The sequence below is a fragment of the Olea europaea genome, unplaced genomic scaffold (genome assembly GCF_002742605.1).
Source record: "Olea europaea var. sylvestris unplaced genomic scaffold, O_europaea_v1 scaffold526, whole genome shotgun sequence".
NCBI lineage: Eukaryota > Viridiplantae > Streptophyta > Magnoliopsida > Lamiales > Oleaceae > Olea > Olea europaea.
In genome coordinates, this window is record NW_019263579.1 from 156,870 (window position 1) to 175,858 (window position 18,989).

General features: G+C 36.2%; 3 protein-coding genes across 4 annotated transcripts; all 3 read right to left on the reverse strand.

Annotated features, from left to right (window-relative positions):
* Window positions 1-384: 384 nt before the first annotated feature.
* Window positions 385-1,641, reverse strand: LOC111388718. The gene is made up of 2 exons (XM_023013503.1): window positions 1,422-1,641; window positions 385-992 (listed from the first exon to the last, which is right to left on the reverse strand). Exons 1-2 carry the CDS (start codon window positions 1,639-1,641, stop codon window positions 385-387), a joined length of 828 nt encoding a protein of 275 aa, XP_022869271.1.
* A 3,087-nt stretch (window positions 1,642-4,728) lies between these two features.
* Window positions 4,729-5,847, reverse strand: LOC111388733 ((-)-isopiperitenol/(-)-carveol dehydrogenase, mitochondrial-like). Its single transcript, XM_023013522.1, has one exon. It carries the CDS (start codon window positions 5,739-5,741, stop codon window positions 4,929-4,931), a length of 813 nt encoding a protein of 270 aa, XP_022869290.1. The 5' UTR covers window positions 5,742-5,847; the 3' UTR covers window positions 4,729-4,928.
* Window positions 5,848-11,483: 5,636 nt separating this feature from the next.
* Window positions 11,484-14,186, reverse strand: LOC111388724 (homeobox-leucine zipper protein HAT5-like). 2 transcript variants are annotated; one of them, XM_023013511.1, is made up of 3 exons: window positions 13,655-14,186; window positions 12,579-12,970; window positions 11,484-12,147 (listed from the first exon to the last, which is right to left on the reverse strand). In XM_023013511.1, exons 1-3 carry the CDS (start codon window positions 13,794-13,796, stop codon window positions 11,734-11,736), a joined length of 948 nt encoding a protein of 315 aa, XP_022869279.1. In that variant the 5' UTR covers window positions 13,797-14,186; the 3' UTR covers window positions 11,484-11,733. The 2 variants fall into 2 exon arrangements, with proteins under 2 accessions (XP_022869279.1, XP_022869280.1); XM_023013512.1 differs by having other exon boundaries at window positions 13,676-14,185.
* Window positions 14,187-18,989: the final 4,803 nt, after the last annotated feature.

Here is an 18,989-nt window from a genome sequence, read left to right on the forward strand (position 1 = left end):
GACGAATTTTGTAGTATTTGCCTCGGTGATCTTCGCAAGAGGTTCAGCCTCGACCCACTTGGTGAAGTAGTCAATGCTAACAATGGCGAAGGTCGCGCTTCCTCTTTCTTTTGAGAGTGGACCAATGAAGTCGATGCCCCACTTGACGAATGGCCAAGGGCTGGTTACTACGGAGAGGTTCTAAGAAGGCTGCCTTTGAATATTCGAGAAACACTGGCACTTGTCATATTTCTGGACAAACTGGCAAGCATCCCTTTTCAGGGTCGACCAGAAGTAGCCTTGATGGAGAACCTTGTGTGCCAGAGCCGCTCCTCCGGAGTGATTTTCGCAAATTCCCTCATAGATTTCCCTAAGTATATATGTAGTCTCTTCGCGTCCCACACATTAGAGAAGTGGTGAGGCGAAGCCTCTTTTGTAGAGCATATCCTCTTTTAGGACGAAGTGCGCAGCCCTTCTCCTCAACTTCCTCGCCTCGCTTCTAGAAGCAAACAGTGTTTGGTCCTTTAGGTAGGCGATGATGGGCTGCATCCATAATGGGGTGCCTTCTATCCAAAGTACCTCTTCTCCTCCGGAAATGGAGGGTTTCGATAGGTGTTCAATAGGGACTATCTTTAATAGCTCAGAATCCTTGCTGCTACCCAATTTTGAAAGGGCGTCTGTATGTGTATTCTCTAGGCGTGAGACTTGAATCAGTTCGAACCTTTCAAACTGAGGGATTAGGTCCAAAACCAATTTCAAGTATACAACCATGCTGCTGTCTTTGGCTGCAACGCTTCCACTGACCTGATTCATTATCAGCTGAGAATCGCTGCTAGCTACGAGCCTTCTAACTTGCATTTCTCTTGCCAGTCTGAAGCCTGCTAGAAGGGCTTCATATTCGACAGCGTTATTTGAGGCTTTGAAGCCAAACCTTACTGCGCAATTTAGTTTGTGACCCTCCGGGCTTTCCAAGACAATTCCTGCCCTGGAGCCCGCCTCTCCTGAGGATCCATCTACGAACATTTTCCATGTTAGGGCTCGGCTGGTTCCATTACTCCTCGATTTTCGGGGCTTTGGCGAACTCAACCACAAAATCTGCAAGGGTCTGGCCCTTGATGGCATGTCGAGGTTGGAATAATAGGTCGAACTCGCTGAGCTCGATTGCCCGTTTTAGCAGGCGTCCTGAAGCGTCTGTTCTTTGCAGCACTTGCTTCAATGGGAAGTTGGTGAGAACTTCGATCGAGTGGGCCTGGAAGTATGGCCTTAATTTTCTTGAGGCTGTGATGAGGGCAAGTGCCAGTTTCTTCATGTCTGGGTAGCGAGTTTCAGCTGGGAGGAGTGCTTTGCTGACGTAGGACACGGGCAACTGGCACGCGTTTTCTTCTCTGACTAGGACAAAGCTGACCGCCACATCCGAAACTACTAAATACAGCAACAGAGACCTTCTGGTTGAGGTTTTGACAAGAGATACGTCTCTTCAAGGTGCTTTTTCAGCGCTTGGAAGCCTTCTTCACACTCAGAACTCCATTGGAACTTCTTTCCTTGCTTGAGCACATTGAAGAAGGGTAAGCTTTTATTTGTAGCCCTGGAGATGAAGCGGCTGAGTGCGGCTATTTGACCATTGAGATTTTGGACCTCCTTCGGCTTCTGAGGTGACCTCATTTACAGCAAGGCCGTTATGTTTATTGGATTGGCTTCAATTCCTCTTTGGTTAACAATATACCCCAAGAACTGATCTGAAGCCATCCCAAAGGTGCACTTGAGGGGATTCAACTTCATTTTATATTTTCTAAGTATATAAAAGGTTTGGTCGAGGTGACTTATGTGTCCGCTTGCCTGGAGGCTTTTGATTAGCATGTCGTCCACGTAGACCTCCATGATTTTGCCAATGAGTTCGGTAAGCATCATGTTGACCAGTCTCTGATATGTGGCTCCTGCAATTTTTAATCCGAAGGGCATGACTTTGTAGCAGTAGAGTCCTCTGTCAGTGATGAATGATGTAGCTTCCTCATCAGGTCGGAACATAAATATCTGATTGTACCCCGAAATGCATCCATGAAGCTCAATAGTTCATGTCCAGCAGTAGAATCCACAAGTTGGTCTATTCTTGGAAGTGGGAAGCTGTCTTTAGGGCACGCCTTATTCAAGTTGGTGAAGTCTACGCACACCCTCCATTTTTCGTTGGGCTTTTTCATCAGTACCGAGTTGGATATCCACTTCGGATAGATGACTTCCCTTATAAAACCACTGCGGCTAAGCTTACCTATTTCGTCTTTGAGAGCCTCGTACCTTTCTGGGTTGAGGGCACGTATTTTTTGTCGACAAGGGGCACAGGAAGAGTTGATGTTAAGATGGTGGCAACTGATCCTTGGATCTATTCCCACCATGTCCTCATGCTTCCAAGCGAAGACATCCAAGTTCCTTTTCAGGAAGCTTATCATCTCTTCTTTTGCTTCAGGAGACAGTGCATTCCCTACTCACAAGACCTGACTAAGGTCCTCTGGGTTGGCGGAGAAAGTTTCTAGTTCTTCCATTAGGGTTGCATTTGGTTCAAAATCAATTATCCGGGGATCTAATTCATCAAGAGGGTGTCCTTGTTCAGGGGCCTCTTCCATGTTGACGTCTTCCTCCTGTTTGGAGGTATGCCCTTGTTCAAGGGCGTCGAGCATTTCCACGTCCACACTAGCTTCATTGACAACTTCAGTTATGATCACATTAACAGTTCGGGGCTTCTACTTTCTCAGAGAGTTCAAGTAACATGCCTTGGAGTCCATCTGGTCGCCTCAGACCGTAGTAATCCCATGTTCAGTTGGGAATTTCATATACAAGTAGTGGATGGATGTGACGGCTCAAAGATCTTTCAAAGCGGGTCTGCCCAATACTCTATGATAGACCGATTTATGATCTACCACTAAGAATTCCATGAAGTGTTGGGCCGCTAGGGGTACTGAACCCATCTTGACGGGTAGAGTGATCCGTCCTCGTGGGACAATGCTGTCTCCAGTAAATCCGAATAGTGGGTCGGTCATGGGGATCAACCCATGTTCAATTTACATTTTGTCGAAGGTGGAGCCAAACAGTATGTTCACCGAACTTCCATTGTCGACTAGCATGCGGTTGAGTCCGTTTCTAGCCACTATGACTCTTACAACCAATGCGTCATAATGGGGGTGGTGAACTCCTTCTGCATCTTCTTGGGAGAAGGTGATTAAAGCCATCTTATTGGCCGTTTGTGACTCGTTGACAATGCAGGTAATTATTGGAGGGTCATTTGCTTCCCTTGTGTAATTCCTTTGGGCGTTCTTGGTGTTGCCACCAATATGAGGTCTCCCAATGATTGTGTCGATCTCCCTAATGACTTGGCTCCTAGAGAATGGGGCCTAATCTCTTTGTCTAGACTGTCATCGGTCCCTTGATTCTCTTCTCCGAGGTGATTGCTCTCTATGCCCTCTCTCTCCCTTGTTCGGGAAGGCAGATCTGCGAGGATATTCGCTCCTGCTGGAAGGATGTGGGTTGCTTGGATCAGGGTGTTAATTAGCGTCTCGGCACTCACTAGTATCATGCCCATAGAGTTGGTGGAAAATACAGAACCTTGCCTCTTCCAAGGGCCTGTTTGATCGCTTCTTCTTCTTACTATCAGCTCTTCCGGATGGTCTTGTTTCGCGAGGAGCATTCTCGTATACCAATACCGGCACTGCATTCAATGTGGTGAAAGCCAGTGCCTGTCCGGAGGTGGGAGCTATTGTGTGACCTGCTTGAGTCTATTGCTGAGTGATAAGGTATGCTGCGGGTCCTCAACCTACCTGCCTCTGAGGCGAAGGGAGTCCTTGCGCGGCACGGTTTCGGTAATCAATCATTTCCTCACTGATGATTTCTACTCTCATCATTCCCACAGACGGCGCCAGTCCGTTGACCTCGAAAATTGGACCGTCCACGTGGCCAACCGATAGCCACTCCATGTATTCCTCCCTGTGCACAATCAACACACGGGCTGAAACCAGCCGGGGGGGGGGCGGCGACGGCCGTATACACTCCAACGGTTAAGTTAGACTCAAGTGATCGGAATAGTACCAAGGTTGTACAAAATAATGGGGAGGAGAATATATATTTGCTTGCTATGGAGTGCTAAGTAGAAAGAGTTTCATTATCTTTACCTCTTGCCAAGCCTTGGATATTTATAGGTGAGGAGAACCGTTGGATGTGGGACACGTGTATACATCTGAACGGTATGAGACGTCCGCTCATAGACGTCAATTAGCCGCATCTATAGAGTGGGCAGGTAATTACTTCTCTCAAATTGAGTTGACATAAAGTTGATATGTCGCATCAGCTAGCTTTATGAAGACATCAAATCACTTTAAACCTTAGGGGCAGAAAAAAATCCTAACAAGGATCTCATTTTGAAATTGACGACGGATCCTCTGGTTGAGGTCTCGCCTAGGATTCAGGGGTGAGGGAGCTTCAGCCAATCCCGCAGAATTACCTATGCCTCGTAGTGTGTGATAACAGATCTCACCATTGAGGAAGCCACTTCAGAACCACTTTGGATCGCATGATGTGGTGGTGGACTTTCCGTAACCACTTCGGAACCACTTCGGTTGAGTGTTCCACACCTCGCATGACATGGTGGTGGACTTTCCGAAGTGGTTCACATAAGGGCGTAACACTAAAGACACTTCAATTGGCTAAAAATATACATTTTAAACTCAATTGATCTAATAAATAAAATGTAATTTTCGAAACTAAAGATATTAAAATACAAACCCATTTAATATCTTCAAAAACTAATAAGGATTAGTCTATCAATCAATCGTTATATCACTTAATTGATAGATTTCATACGATCCCAACCAGACACTTATATAGAGATTTATTGTACGTGTATCCCTTGGTTTTTGCTTCGTTTATTGTAATTTCATTGCTGGTTATTGGATCATTTATTCTGACATTCATGAAGTGTTTAGGAAAGGAAGACTGATCAACCCACCATCGACCACCAAATTATGCCCCGTCACAAAAGCCGAGTCGTCCGAAGCTAAAAATAATACGGCTTCGGCGACATGCCTAGCCGTTAACGTGACCCCTTTTAAGCTAGTCAATGGCCCGAGGATGTTTTCCACGTCTTCGTCGCTGGCCAGCCCAATTTTCGCAGCCAAGGGCGTAACCACAGCAGATGGTGACACGCAATTAACCCTAATCCCGTGTAATCCCAACTGCTGGCTGGCAGACCTGACCAACCCCAACACCGCGTGCTTTGACATGGTGTAATCGGTATGGTTCGGCCCACCAATAGTGGCAGCTACACTCGCGGTACAAACAATGGCCCCTCTAATCTTGTGCTCCACCATTTTTCGTGCAGCGTGCTTGACACACATGGCCATGCTTCGCATGTTGACTTGGATAACCCGATCAAATTGTGAAAAATCGAGGTCGAGGATTGTTTGATTGGAACTACTAACCATTCCAGCATTACTAAACATGATATCGAGCTGACCGTATTTTTGGATGGTCCAATCCACCATGGCTTTGACTTGTTCTTCATTGCTAACATCACAGTGCACGTAGCTGCACCGATCTAGGCCAATGGATTTCACCACACTTTGGCCTTTCTCATCTTGAATATCAGCAATCACCACCGCTCGTGCACCGTGTTCAATGAAGAGACGTGCAGTCGCCTCCCCAATGCCGCTGGCTCCACCGGTGACTATAGCAACTTTGCCTTGTAGCTTTCTTGAGAGTAGCATGGATTCAGATTCTGTCATTTTGTGATCAAAATTGACGATAGAGAAGTAGATAGTTTATTCTATTCTACCTTCTCCCGCTGAGATTTTATAGACTTTTTCTAGGAAGCATGAGTAAAATTATCGGATTTCAATAAGATTATATAATTCAAACTATGTCGGCCAATTATGTATTGAGTTGTGGAGCCTAATATTATTGTTGTGCAGAGTTCGTAAGCTGGTCAACCTAATTTGTCTTACAAATAAAAGTCCGTCATTAGGATTTTGTATCTTCATAAAAAAATAAATAAATAAAATAAAAAATAAATAAAATAAATAAAAAAAAATGAAGAAGTTAGAGAAAATAGGGTTTGCATGTTTTCTCTTGTAAACTTCTTTTCGTTTTTCATTATAGTGAGTTATTGTAGAGACTAGAGACGAAGAAGATGTAGTTTTATGTTGAGAAAAATCTCTATAAATCTTGTATGTTCTTTTACGTATTTCTTTGTGCGATATTATTACTCCCGATTGTAAAGAATTATGAGTTCTAATTCTCAACACGGGCGGACCCACATGGGGTCAAATGACCCCACAAAATTTTGCCCTTTTTTTTTTTTTTTTTTTACAATCTACTTTATGCACTAGTCGAGATGTCAAATAAAGTCAAAATATTGCATTCTTAATACCATTTCGAAGTGCTCATAGCCTAATTTTTCACTCATTAATGGCATGTGAAGTGGTCAATTATAACAAAAGTTATGACATGTTAAAGTAGCCCGTTTGAAACTAATATTTTGAGAGTTTCGATAATATCCTAACTTTAAAAATTCGTTTGCAATCATGTGCTATCTGAATCCACAAATCGTCTATGCCATATAAAAGTTTGTTTCGAAAACTACATCGTTTTCATATCGAATGGTCCAAATGAATATCGAAAATAGTTAAATATGTATCAAACGTACGTCTTAAAAAAGACGCTAACTCGTTTTTTATTTTAAAAAATTCAATTAATTATTATTTTTGTACAATAAATTTTTCAATATAATTTATATCGTTTCATTCGGAAGTCTTACATGAAATATGACGTAAATTTTTTAGGATTGTTACGGATTAAATGCAATTTGAATTACTTTCGAATTATATATGTTTGCTTTAAATTTGAATTTCATTTACTTTCTGAGCTAAACTTGAATTTTATTTCAATTAATTTAATTTCTATATTCAATTTAATTTACTCAATATTAGCTCAACATTTACCAACGAAGTGATAAACAAAACTATACAAGTAACAAAATTTATTTGATAATATTAATAATGATGTACTTATACGACGTTTTCAAAGTGTCAAAATACATATTAACTTATTTTTATTGATATTATGTTGTTTAATAAAGAAATTATTTTTAAAATTTTGACCCTACAATACTAGACGTCTGGGTCCGCCCTTGATTCTCAACATTATGCATTGCCAATCGCATCACTTTTTTGTACAAATGGACTGTCGAGCTTTATCTGGCTTTGCTATAGACACAAGCACGACAATACATAAGCGGTGCTTAATTTCCACAGATCTTGTCTCCCATCAAATTTTGAAACTTCTAGAAAGTTGACGCCTAAGTGCAATTTGAAAGGATAACGGTATGAATCCTTCAACTTGCAAGGACTGATATTTTGGGTTCAAGTCTATTAATACCAGCCTAGCAACTTAATATAATCAATATATCTTGACTGTTATTCACTTATTTTGGTTGAATAATGAATTATTGGCTTGGAAGGATATCTAATTAAGTGGGACATAGCCAAAGTTGGAAGTTGGACAATCTCTGCAAAGTCAAATCTAGAAGACAGAAGGGGTTGAGTGATAAGTTTTGATGATTCATATTAATATTAATGACTAAAGTGGCGGTATGAAAGAAAAAAATAGTGGCAACCACCATAAGATCACCGTGATGGGGGTAACCGTAGGGAATTTGGTTTCCATTTCAAAAGATTAACTAATTAGGAGAAGTAATTCAATTCCTTATAAATTCATGATTTACTCAATGCTAATGGAGACTTTATTTGCAGTTTTTCAATAGTTTCCACTTTAATCGAAGTACCATCTCATCTTACCCCTTAGAGCCTTGGATTTTTCGAGCCTTCAAGATCCAACTTAGGGTCCACCAACTTTGTTGGGCTGCAATTGGAGATCCATCTTGTACGTCTATACGTCTAAGTTCGAGGCCTAGCTTTTGATGTCACTTGTAGGGAATTGAGATTCTATCCTAAAAGGTTAATCAATTACGTGGAGTAGTCTAATCCATTAAAAGTCTGTCTACTCCATGTTTAACCAATATGAAACTTTATTCGTACTTTTCAAACAATACCGATGATAATTGTCGTGCTCTCACTTCGTGCAAATTGGCCTCGGGTGTATTATTTTTTGAAGTTCACCTTGAAATTCTCGAGCTATTAGATAGCTTTCAAATGGCTCGTAATTAGGATCTCAAACATTACTAATTTTAAATTTTTGAGGGAAATATCTTCATCGACGATGATATATCAATTACTAGTTTAAAAAGGATTGCATCCAATATATTATGTACTCATTTTTTGTGTAGTACTTAAATTTCTCAACTTGAGAGTTGAAGAGTGCGACGATAAACTCTTTAGTATATATTTTGATAAGTCATAGAGTTTATTGCAACAATTTTACTATTTTTTATAACTCAATTTTCTGATCCCAATTTATTTTATCAATAATTATATAATTAAGTTCATGTCAAAGGGCACGCCTAAGTTTATATAAAACAATTAACTATGGAACACTTATATTTTATATAAAGTAACAGCCAGGAAAACTTAGGTCAAAGAAAAAATATGTCTGTAGTTATATTAATTGCCGAAAAATGTTAAACAAATAAATTTATGGTTCAATTTTATTAACATAACAGAAAAGGTTCTCGATTCAAAATGGTTCAATTTAGTCAGCAAAAGTTTTTTCCTAAAAAATTGGCTGCTGAATATATAATTTATTTCAGTTAAGTTACTCTCTTAAATCCGTTGGTCACATCGTTAGTTTTGTCAATCACATAGTCCCTTCGATCAGACTTCCATTAATAATCGAAATTCAATAAAGCAATAATTGTAGGTAACACAACTTTACAACCAATAAAATTAAGAAATTGGACATTTGAAAGAGAGATAATGACCTATTAGGAGAGTGTTTAGAACATTAAGATTGTATTAGTGGCCACTAGGCTTATTAAGTATATATTTTTGTGGGGAAAGACTTTAAGTGGGAGTTGTTTAAATAGTTGATGACATGACTTCATTACTTCAATAATGATATATAGGAAGTTTCATTTGGCACTGCCCATATAGAAGAATCTGTCAACAAAAAAGTCAGAATTGCAAAATTTTTAGATGAAAAATAATAGAGAAAAAAAGAGTTGATTTTGACAAAAACTGCAATTGATTTTGATTGAGTTGAGATCGATTTGATGAGTTTAAAAAGGAAAAAAATAATATTTTAATGCATTTTACATAACATTAAGGTCTTTAAAATAAAAAAGTTCCTCCAGTTTGAAGTACAAGCTCTACATGGAAAAATGGGCGGATTTTTGGAAGGAAATACATATTAGAGAAATGAGAATTATTCAAGGAAAAAATAAAGTGGAATACTTAGGTTGTGTTTTGACACTCCAAATTATATACTATAACAAATTTATTATAAAATTAGAATAAATAATATTAGGTATATATAGTAGGGAAAATTGCAGCCGAAATATCAAATCTTTCATTTATTAGCAGACTTTGTCCAAACTTTTAGTTTGTGCCACTGGAGGTACCAAACCTTTCAAAAATCCGCACCTGAAGTCCAAATGGCAATGTTTAATTTTATTGGTCAACTAACGGTCAAACGGATGATTTCCATCCATTTGGACTTCGGGTGCGAATTTTTGAAAGGTTTGGTACCTCTAGTGGCACAAATTGAAGGTCTGGGCAAAGTCTGTTAATAAACGAAAGATTTTGTACCTCGATTGCAATTTTCCCTATATAGTATTACGATGATTAAGGTGAATAATGTTTTTTGATTTTTTAGTTAAACTATGTCATTTGCGCTATCAATCACTTAAAATAAAAGCATTTTGAGGGGATAAAATTGTAGTGTAAATATCACGCTTTTGAATCAAAATCCAATAATACTTGCTATTTAGCACTATTATTTTAACATTATACTAGATAAATCGACATAGTATGAAAAGAGAAATATCATATGTTGAGTCTTAGCTATCTACTTACACAAATTTTGTGTAAGGCGTTCAATGTAAAAATAATATGATTGATACAAGAATGAACATGTTGAAAATAATAAATAATTGAGGACAAAATGTCCAATTATGCACCATAGTTCTTAAGGATAGTTTTAGATTCGACATCAATCGACCCCCAACATCCGATCCATTTTGAGCATTCATGAAGGATTAAGTTCGAGCACTGGCTTAGGTTTCAATCAGATAACGAATCAAAAAAATTAGAGCCTCACCGTTCAAAGTTATATAGAAAGTGTGTACTCGTCATTTTTACAAAGAAAGAAGAAGATTAGCGTATGAAATCCTAATTTTTACTGTGTGAAGAAAAAGACGAACATTGAAAGAGATAGAAAACAAGACCCCACTTAGCGTGTTAAATGGACGAGATCAGATGCCAATGGCTGCAACTAGACAACGTGACAATGACACGCATGGCGCATCCAAGTAAAGGCACCACTCAAATCCACAGTGTCTCAACTTCAATGACGATGTGGAAATGAGCCCACTGCTACAGTGAGAATGAGATAGCACTTTTATCAATTGCGGATCTACTGCCTCCTCTTTGTTGTTTATATCGCATTAGTCCCAACCGTAGGCGATTAAAGTCTACTATTCTACTACAAGTTAAATGATGTACAACAATACGTGAAAAGTAAAGTTTCTATTAGCAACACATCGACATGTTGACTTGAATAGAAGTGTCTATAAATGAATAGTTTTTATGAGTCCATCTAAATTTGTGAATTAAAAAGTCACTTGAATATTTATAAACATAAGCCAAACATAGGATTATATTTTGGTTTTTTACACTCGTTCTAGATGTAAAACGTAGCGAGATGATAGATGAGAGCTCACGATTGTTGAATCGACATTAGGAAAGGCCAATAAGAGGATCCAAATGTTAGAGAGGTCCACTTGTGGTTCATATTCTCCTCGGAAACTTACATGAACGAGAGCACACAAAGATGCTTAAATGCTTCCCAATGCCCAACCCCGGTTAGAAATCGTGGTCTCATGGTGCTCACGGGACGGATCACCACTCTCGAAGCATGCCAACACACTCTATCAAGCTAAAGCTTTGTTTAAGTGTATCCTCTGTTACTTGATAAGCATGTTAAGTATTAAGAGTCTAATGAGTCATCCATTCCTCTTCTTTAGGGAAATCGAACCGACCCGCCAGAGGTTTTTGCAGAAATCCAGCAGGAAATAATCCTTCGCAGTTGACATAGACATCCTAGCACTATCGAAAAAACAATGATGAGGCATTAAACTATAACACCCTTGATGAGTAACAATAAGAAGCAATTTCTAAATCTACGATGCACAAAAAGATTTTTATTTCGTAGGATCCACAATTAAATACCCACTTATCATCCTTACATTCCTTGGACCCACATTTATAAGCGCTTAAAATCACTTCCAAACAAGCACTTAGTTTCTTGTACTCTAGGCTTCAAGAATCCCATTTTTGTATTCAGAATATTAGAACTTCCAACAAGATAATTTACGAACTTTAACATTAATTTAGTCATCGTATACATTCCAAACGAGCCAAGTTCAACAAGATTTCAAGACAAAAGAAGAATACGCAGGAGTAGGGAACAGGTTTTAACTGTTCACAATCAATCATACAAGGGCTTGATATGAGTGCCATCGATTGGCTTTATTGCTTATATTCAACATACTATCACAAAAAACTTGAGATAAGAAAGATAACGTAGAAATATACCCAAAAGTTCTCAATATGACCAGAAACCAAAGGCTTGATCTTCAACTGGAAATCCAAAGTAACAAGAATTTGTAGACACACCAGGATAATCAGTATCGCCAATCCCTGAAGATGTGAAAGCAGGTCGAAGTAATTCCTCATTCCAGTTATCTTCACTCTGAGATAAATCCGAACGGTCAGGCTTGAAACTGTGTGAAGAGTGAATTGCATCAGCAATATGGGGGCCATCTATTTCATCACTTCTGGCTGAGCTTAGATCTTCACTCCTTAAGGCCACCATTGACACTTTGGATTCTTCGTCTTCAGAAATTGTATCAGAAATGGCTTCTTTCCGTGACCCTTCAGGCAGTTTTTGGTTATCGCTTGATGGTGAGTTTCCGTCCCCTTGATCTCGAACAAGAATATTGTCCACAAGGACAAGAACCTGAGCAAAAATGGAAATATCCCATAAACATTATCGAGAGTTCACAAATTTCAGTGGGTTCTCTATTTCAGAATATCGAAGGTAATCATCAATCAACTAATAGAGAAGTCTCATGTTAGTCACCAAACTATATTTTATTTCATGCAGGTTAATCAATTTTAATTTTTTTTTTTATTTTCTTCCATTTGGTCACTCTGTTTAAAATTCGTTACTTTTTCTAATGGAATATCTGAAGCAGAACATAATGTCACATCAAACTGCCATATTTTGTGTCAGACATTATGATAGAAAAACTAACTTATTTTGAAGCGAGTGACAACGGAAATAAAAAAGAAATCTTCAACAACTATTTTTGGAACAAAATAAAATTCAGTAACGAACATAAAACTTTGAGTGGAAATAGTATATTTAACCCGATTATTATTCATCACCTCAGCTTTTAGTTTCTCATTCTCCTTGAGAAGATTATCGTAATCCGTTTTCAGGCGGTTATAGCTCACTTCTAATGTCTCATAATCTATTTCCAACTGTTTAGTCTTCCATCGTGCCCGGCGATTTTGGAACCATATACCAATCTGCCGAGGCTGCAAACCGAGCTCCTTGGCAAGCTGAATTTTCCTTCCTTGTTCAAGTGTATTCTCTGCCTCAAAGCTCCTCTCGAGGAACTCAACTTGGTCTACCGTTAGACGCCTCTTCTTTTCTGGCTGATTAAGATATTCATCCAAATACTTGTATCCATTATCTTCTTGATCAAAAGGATGAACAGTTAAACTGGCTGAATTGTATGGGCCAGTTCCTCCAAAACTAACCATGGATCTTGAGCCTGAAACAGAACTATACTCTTAATGCTAGGCTAAAAAACAATGTTTTATCGCACACAAAGATTGAGAAGACAAGAAAAAGTATGTTTATAAGGCCATTACAACTAAATTCCACTGATTCTTCAATATAGCATTGTCTGAGTAACTAATTATTATGATTTTCCAAAATAATGCGTGATTCAGAATTATAAACCACATCACATAATCATCCAAAAAACATCAAAATTTGAACCTGGATCTCTCTAGAGAAGGATATATGCAGTTTGGGTGAGATCTAATTTCGATCCAACTTTCCGTTCACTTGTGAGATCTAGGTGGTCATGAGACCACTACGGCTTGTCTCTTTTCAAGAATCTGTAAGTCTCTAATCATTCTCTCTCTCAAATACCAACATAACTCGATTTTGAATTATGGATTTACAGGGGCTCAACCAACAAAGAAAATTTTCAGGAAAATATTGTAAGACTCAGAAAGCTGTCTGTATCAATGATTGAATAAGCATAACAACCAAAATTTAAGATTTCTCATACAAGAAAACACTTAAAAATCAAACCTTGCATCAATCACTGAATAAAATTTGTTGCCATCATTAGAAGAATTATTACATATATTCACACGATAATTTACAACTTACAAAACAAAAAAGTCAACGCAATTTAATAGGAGAAAGAAAAATTTTAAATTACGGAGAGAAGAAGATGAAGAACCAGAGAATTGTATAGAATCAAGAGGCTGCCCATGATAAGGAGTTTTCAGTTCCCGGCTTTCAAGAAAATCACTGTTGACATTAGAACCAGCACCGCCACGAACCGCCTTCCAAGCCGCCATGGATTATTATTTTTCAAGATCAGAATAATGATGGAATTTTCTAGAAACTGCAATGTAAATCCTGTTTTTATTTTTTTTTATCAAATCCACCAGGATTTTATATTTGGATGTTGGGATTTAAAGAAGGGGGTTTTAGATTTTGTGGCGAAAAAAGCTGGTTATAATTATCTCTGTGATGTGTGAAGTGTGGGAACACCGGCTGCTCATTACAGCCATCATCAGACCTCAATTTTCACAAATATTACAGACCAAGATTGTATGTATCTGTATGCATAAGAGTATTTGTTGTATCTCTGTGTTTGGGTTCTGAGGGTTGAGAGAGGGAAAGAGATGTCAGCAGCAAGGGGAGAGCGAGACTATTCGGGGGACTGGGTGTACTATGAGAAAAAGACAAATATATTGGGATTATATTCGGGCAGCAAAATTGGATGGTGAAGGAAGAAATTGGAATTTAAATTTTATATTGGTTTCGTATCTACTTTTGTAAGAATGAGAATGAAAAATATAATCGTTACGAAATCTACATAAGAGATAGAAAATCAAATATGATAACTTGATATGATGGATAATGATCATATTTTTCATTTTTATTACCAAAGAATGAGAATCAAATGGGGTCTTAGTCTTCCAAACTGACTTATAGTCACTCAACGACCTATAAAATTACTTTTATGAAGGTAAAATAGGCCAAAACCCTTTGATAGTATTTTTCAGCCAAATGGTTGTGTTGGTGTAATTTGAAGACAACAATACACCACCAACATCCATCATCAAATCAAAGATCCATCCTATAGAAATGGTGAAAATTATCAAGCTAGAATACATTAGAGACATACATAAATTTTGGAAGTGTTAAAAGACCAAGGATTAAGCACGATCCATATTGATGAGCCACTCCATATGTTGGGTCCTTAGCTCGAGTCTAAGGTAACAATGTAGGAGAGGGAGTCTTAATGGCAATCTCGAGTTAAGGAGACCACAAGGTCACTTCACTTTCACTAGGATTTCAAATCAAATTAGCTACGGAAATTTTATAGATAAATTTCTATGAGGTTATTAAACTTTCATTCAAATTTCAATTAGGTTATCGAACTTAAATGTTGTCTTAATTGAGTCACTAAATTTCAATTTAGTTTTGAATTTCACCACCCGTCTACCAAACTAACGTTAATTGCTCCTTTAACAGTCATATTGCAATGAAGCTTCCACGCAATCATTGTGTAGCATGTCAACTAACCACTCTAAGTTTAAAATGTATTATTACGTTTTCTAATATTTTAATATAAAGAGATTGTCAATTTTAATTTTTAGAGCGTCACACGACGATTATATAGAAGGTTGATTACGATATAAAATACTTTTCATCAATTTACGAGAACAAGATTAACAAAATGAGGAGTTCAGTGATCTAATTGAGAAAAAATATAAAGTTTAAAGACAATTGTCTGCAGATTGAATTTTCTCACTATAACAATTTTAGAAAAATATAGTATTTTGTAGTATAATTGCATGATAATATTCAAAATTGCGCGAACTCTATCAAGCTTAAGTTGGCCCAATTGCAATCAAATTTAATATTTTGTAAACTTAGTAGATATAATTTCGATCATTTTGCACGTTTAATAAAAAAATAATAATAGACCAAACTCAAAAAAAAAATTTGATAATCTAATGTTCGATAGTGTGTAAAATATTTTCTTTTCACATTTGTTAACCTCTAAAAACAACCAATTACTTTAAACTTTAGCAAGTCGACTAACCTATGATTAGCTACATTTTAATAAATGATAAAATTAATAAATAAGTCTTTCATATAACACGTTACAACTCATAGCCATATACAAACATTCTATTCTTTATTTATACAATTAAATGAGATCAAGACTTGAACTTATCAAGATCACTACGTACCATAAAAAAAAAAAAAAATTCTATCAAGTTCATATACGAAATCATTTCATTTTATGTGTTAAATTCTAATTGGTATTTAATTTCGTTCTTTTATAATTAAAATTAAAGATTTTTAACTCCAATGAAGAGTTGCCAAAACACCAATCAAGCCTTTGTAGAAACCATTGAAAATGGAGAATGTTGTATAGTTGACAACGAAGGGTTGAGGAGAGATGGAAAAAACAAAGGAGACATGTCTAATCAGTCGACTTTTGTGGAGGTAATGGCATTTTGGGAACCCACTAAGGCCACTGCACTAGGTCAACTTCATTTGAAAATTTATTTATTTGTCATTGTTAAATAAAATTTGTATACTAAACGTGTACCTAAGATTTAATGACTGATGCTCTTTGGAGAGATCATACTTTGATTGTGATTTTTTGCTAAAGTTATCTCAAACTCCACAATAAAATTAAATTATCGTCTACTTGCTATGAAGTTACAGAACATCAATCACCATGTTTGAAAATGCTAAAGGACATGGGTGTCTTTTATATGTTTAATGAAACAAGGTTTTAGTTCTTAATGCTTAAAAGTTTGAAGCCGAGCATGCTTGATAAGGGTCATGACATGATATTTTAATAATTATGCTATAAGTACAGAAGATATTTGACTGAATTTTTATGGAACAGTACTTGGCTAAAATTTATTGATTTTGGACCGAATATAGGTAGAAATTGCACCATAGAAGTGATGCCATCTGTGAATAATTTTCTGTACATATTTTAATGAACGCTTGGACAATTTTTGTATTTGGAAATTAATTATGCGAAATAAGTGAATTGTTGAGTATCGACTTGTTGATTGTTAAAAGAACAAATTTGCAACGGTGACAATCAATGGGACCAACGATACAATTTTACGCAATGTAAATTTAAGGTAAATTATAGAACTAGTCCCTAACCTTTTTGACACTTGTAGCGATATTGCTCCAACCCTAATTTTATAACATTTCCATCCTCGAATTTTGAATAATTAGCGTATTTTTCATATTTTAACATTATCTTTAATTAACAAGCTAAAAATTTTGTTAAAAGGATAATTATATGCCTATATTTAAATAAATAAAAAATAAAATACGAGAATAAATAAATGAAATTCATATTCCACCCACCCACCCTAAATAGTTGGCACTGTCACCACCAATCGGCGATAATTTGTTGTCTATAATTTTTTTTTTCTAATTAAGAAAATAAAGTATTTTTCTAATAGCTTCTACTAGTCATATGTAATATGCTTCATTGAAGATTTGACAAAAAGAGGCATTATAAGGTTGGAGCAACAAAAGCCAAAACCAACCAAACTTGGAATTGATAAGCAGAACTTTCAGTAAAATATGGGAACATGCTAAGATCATACCCATATTCTTCTCAAAATTCAAGTGGATTGGGCTTGTGAATCAGTTAAAAAAATAGAGAAATAACGTTAAAAAAAATAGAGAAATAACAGAGAATCACGGTAGTCAAGTTTTGATTGGAAAACTTTTCGAACAAAATTCTGGCAACTTTTATTTGTCAAATGAAGAAATAGATTGTATCTTTTATTTGCCTCATCAAAAGTCAAACCGATATAGTATGGCGTGGCATGTGAAAAAAACTACACAGTCAAAAAATGGTTGCCGATTGACTCCAATTGTTGTGAAGGCACTACCTTCACTGCATTTGTGTCAATTGTTTCGGGTGTGATGGGTTGGGTGAAAGACAATTTATTGTCTTTAATTTTTTCGTTGTTGTATTTCATTTTCTAACATATTGAAGGATATGAGCAGAAATGTCCTTTTCTCTATAACATTTTATGTTTTTAACTAAAAGAGACGGGTAAAATTGCCATTTAGGATGAATCGTTCTAATTATTCAAAGGTTGGCAGAGAAATGTTACAAATAAAGGTTCAGGACAGGATTTCTATGAGGGTTAAAAGATTGGGGGACCATTGCTGTAATTTATCCTAGATTTTAAAGTAATATATATTGAAGTAAACAATTTATTTCCCGCAGAGCTTATCTTATTTGATAAAGACATAGAGACTAAATTTTTCATATTTAAGTAATTGAATTATGTATTGCTTAATTATTTTATTGCCTTCACTATTATGTGGGTTTATATTTTAATTACTATACTTGTATTTTGTAATTTGTATACATAGGCCCCGTTTGGTAGTCATTTTTTTCAAAATGCATTTCTCTCTCTCTTCTTTTCAACCACACATTTTTTATTAAAATAACATTATACATAAATCAAAAAAATTTCCTTATTTCTCAACCACACATTTCACATCAATTTACTATTCTAAAATATATTTTTACATAAAATGCCTATCAAACACCCCCATACATGTAAATAACTTATTTCTCAAAAATAAAAATAAAAAATATCAATTCTAAATTAAATCCAACGGGATTCCACAAAATGAAAAATTTAATAGAAATCAATCCAACCATTCCACACGAAAGTGATTTATTGTTTAATTATCAACTGGTCAAATTTCAATTTTAACCACACATTATTATGATCCATGATTTCTATAAACTTTTTAACCACACAAAATTCTAAATTGCTTACATTTTCAATAGTTCATTAAATTTGGATTATAAAATAATTCAATAATCTAGATGTAGACATAAAAAATAAATAAATAAATAAAAGAAGATGGATTTGGTCGATTTAAATCATAAACTCAATTAAATTTAAGTCTACTAAAGTCCATAAAATTCAAGGGCCCATACCAAATTTTAAATAAATAAACAAATAAATAAAACTATAATTACTCAATTATCTCTTTTAATTAAATGTAATTGAGTAATTACTAAAATTAACACGAATTCTCCTCTATAAATAGGACTAACGGTCCATAAGACAGGGGTACAGGAAGAAGAGAAGAAGCTTGTAAGAAGAAGCGAAAGCAGAGAAGGCAACCACGAAGTGCTGATGAAATTCTAAGGTCGAAGGAAGGGAAGAAATTCTCTCAAATCTAAACTCGATGAACATCAGGAAGATCAAAATATTCTTCGAATCAAACAAGTTCACATCAAGTTCAAGAAGATCAAAGTCTTCTTCAAATCAAATCAAATCAAATCCAAATTCAAGTCCAAACCTCAATATTCAAGTTCAAGTCTCGACAAATGAAATTTTCAACAAATTCTCGAAGACCAGGACTCAAGCTACATGGCCCCTCATCTTCAAATATTCAGATCATTAATCAGAGGATTTTTGTAATTTTGCAATTACAAGAAGGTAAATATCACT

What these genes read in the sequence shown, in the direction of transcription:
- LOC111388718 (XM_023013503.1), bottom strand. Translation starts at nt 1,641, where the DNA reads ATGAGGTCACCTCAGAAGCCGAAGGAGGTCCAAAATCTCAATGGTCAA. An exon ending in GTCAAAACCTCAACCAGAAG is followed by an intron (nt 993 to 1,421) that starts GTCTCTGTTGCT and finishes AAATGTTCGTAG; the next exon opens with ATGGATCCTCAGGAGAGGCG.
- LOC111388733 (XM_023013522.1), bottom strand. Translation starts at nt 5,741, where the DNA reads ATGACAGAATCTGAATCCATGCTACTCTCAAGAAAGCTACAAGGCAAA.
- LOC111388724 (XM_023013511.1), bottom strand. Translation starts at nt 13,796, where the DNA reads ATGGCGGCTTGGAAGGCGGTTCGTGGCGGTGCTGGTTCTAATGTCAAC. An exon ending in TTCTTCATCTTCTTCTCTCC is followed by an intron (nt 12,971 to 13,654) that starts GTAATTTAAAAT and finishes GTTCTGTTTCAG; the next exon opens with GCTCAAGATCCATGGTTAGT. An exon ending in ATGAGAAACTAAAAGCTGAG is followed by an intron (nt 12,148 to 12,578) that starts GTGATGAATAAT and finishes ATTTTTGCTCAG; the next exon opens with GTTCTTGTCCTTGTGGACAA.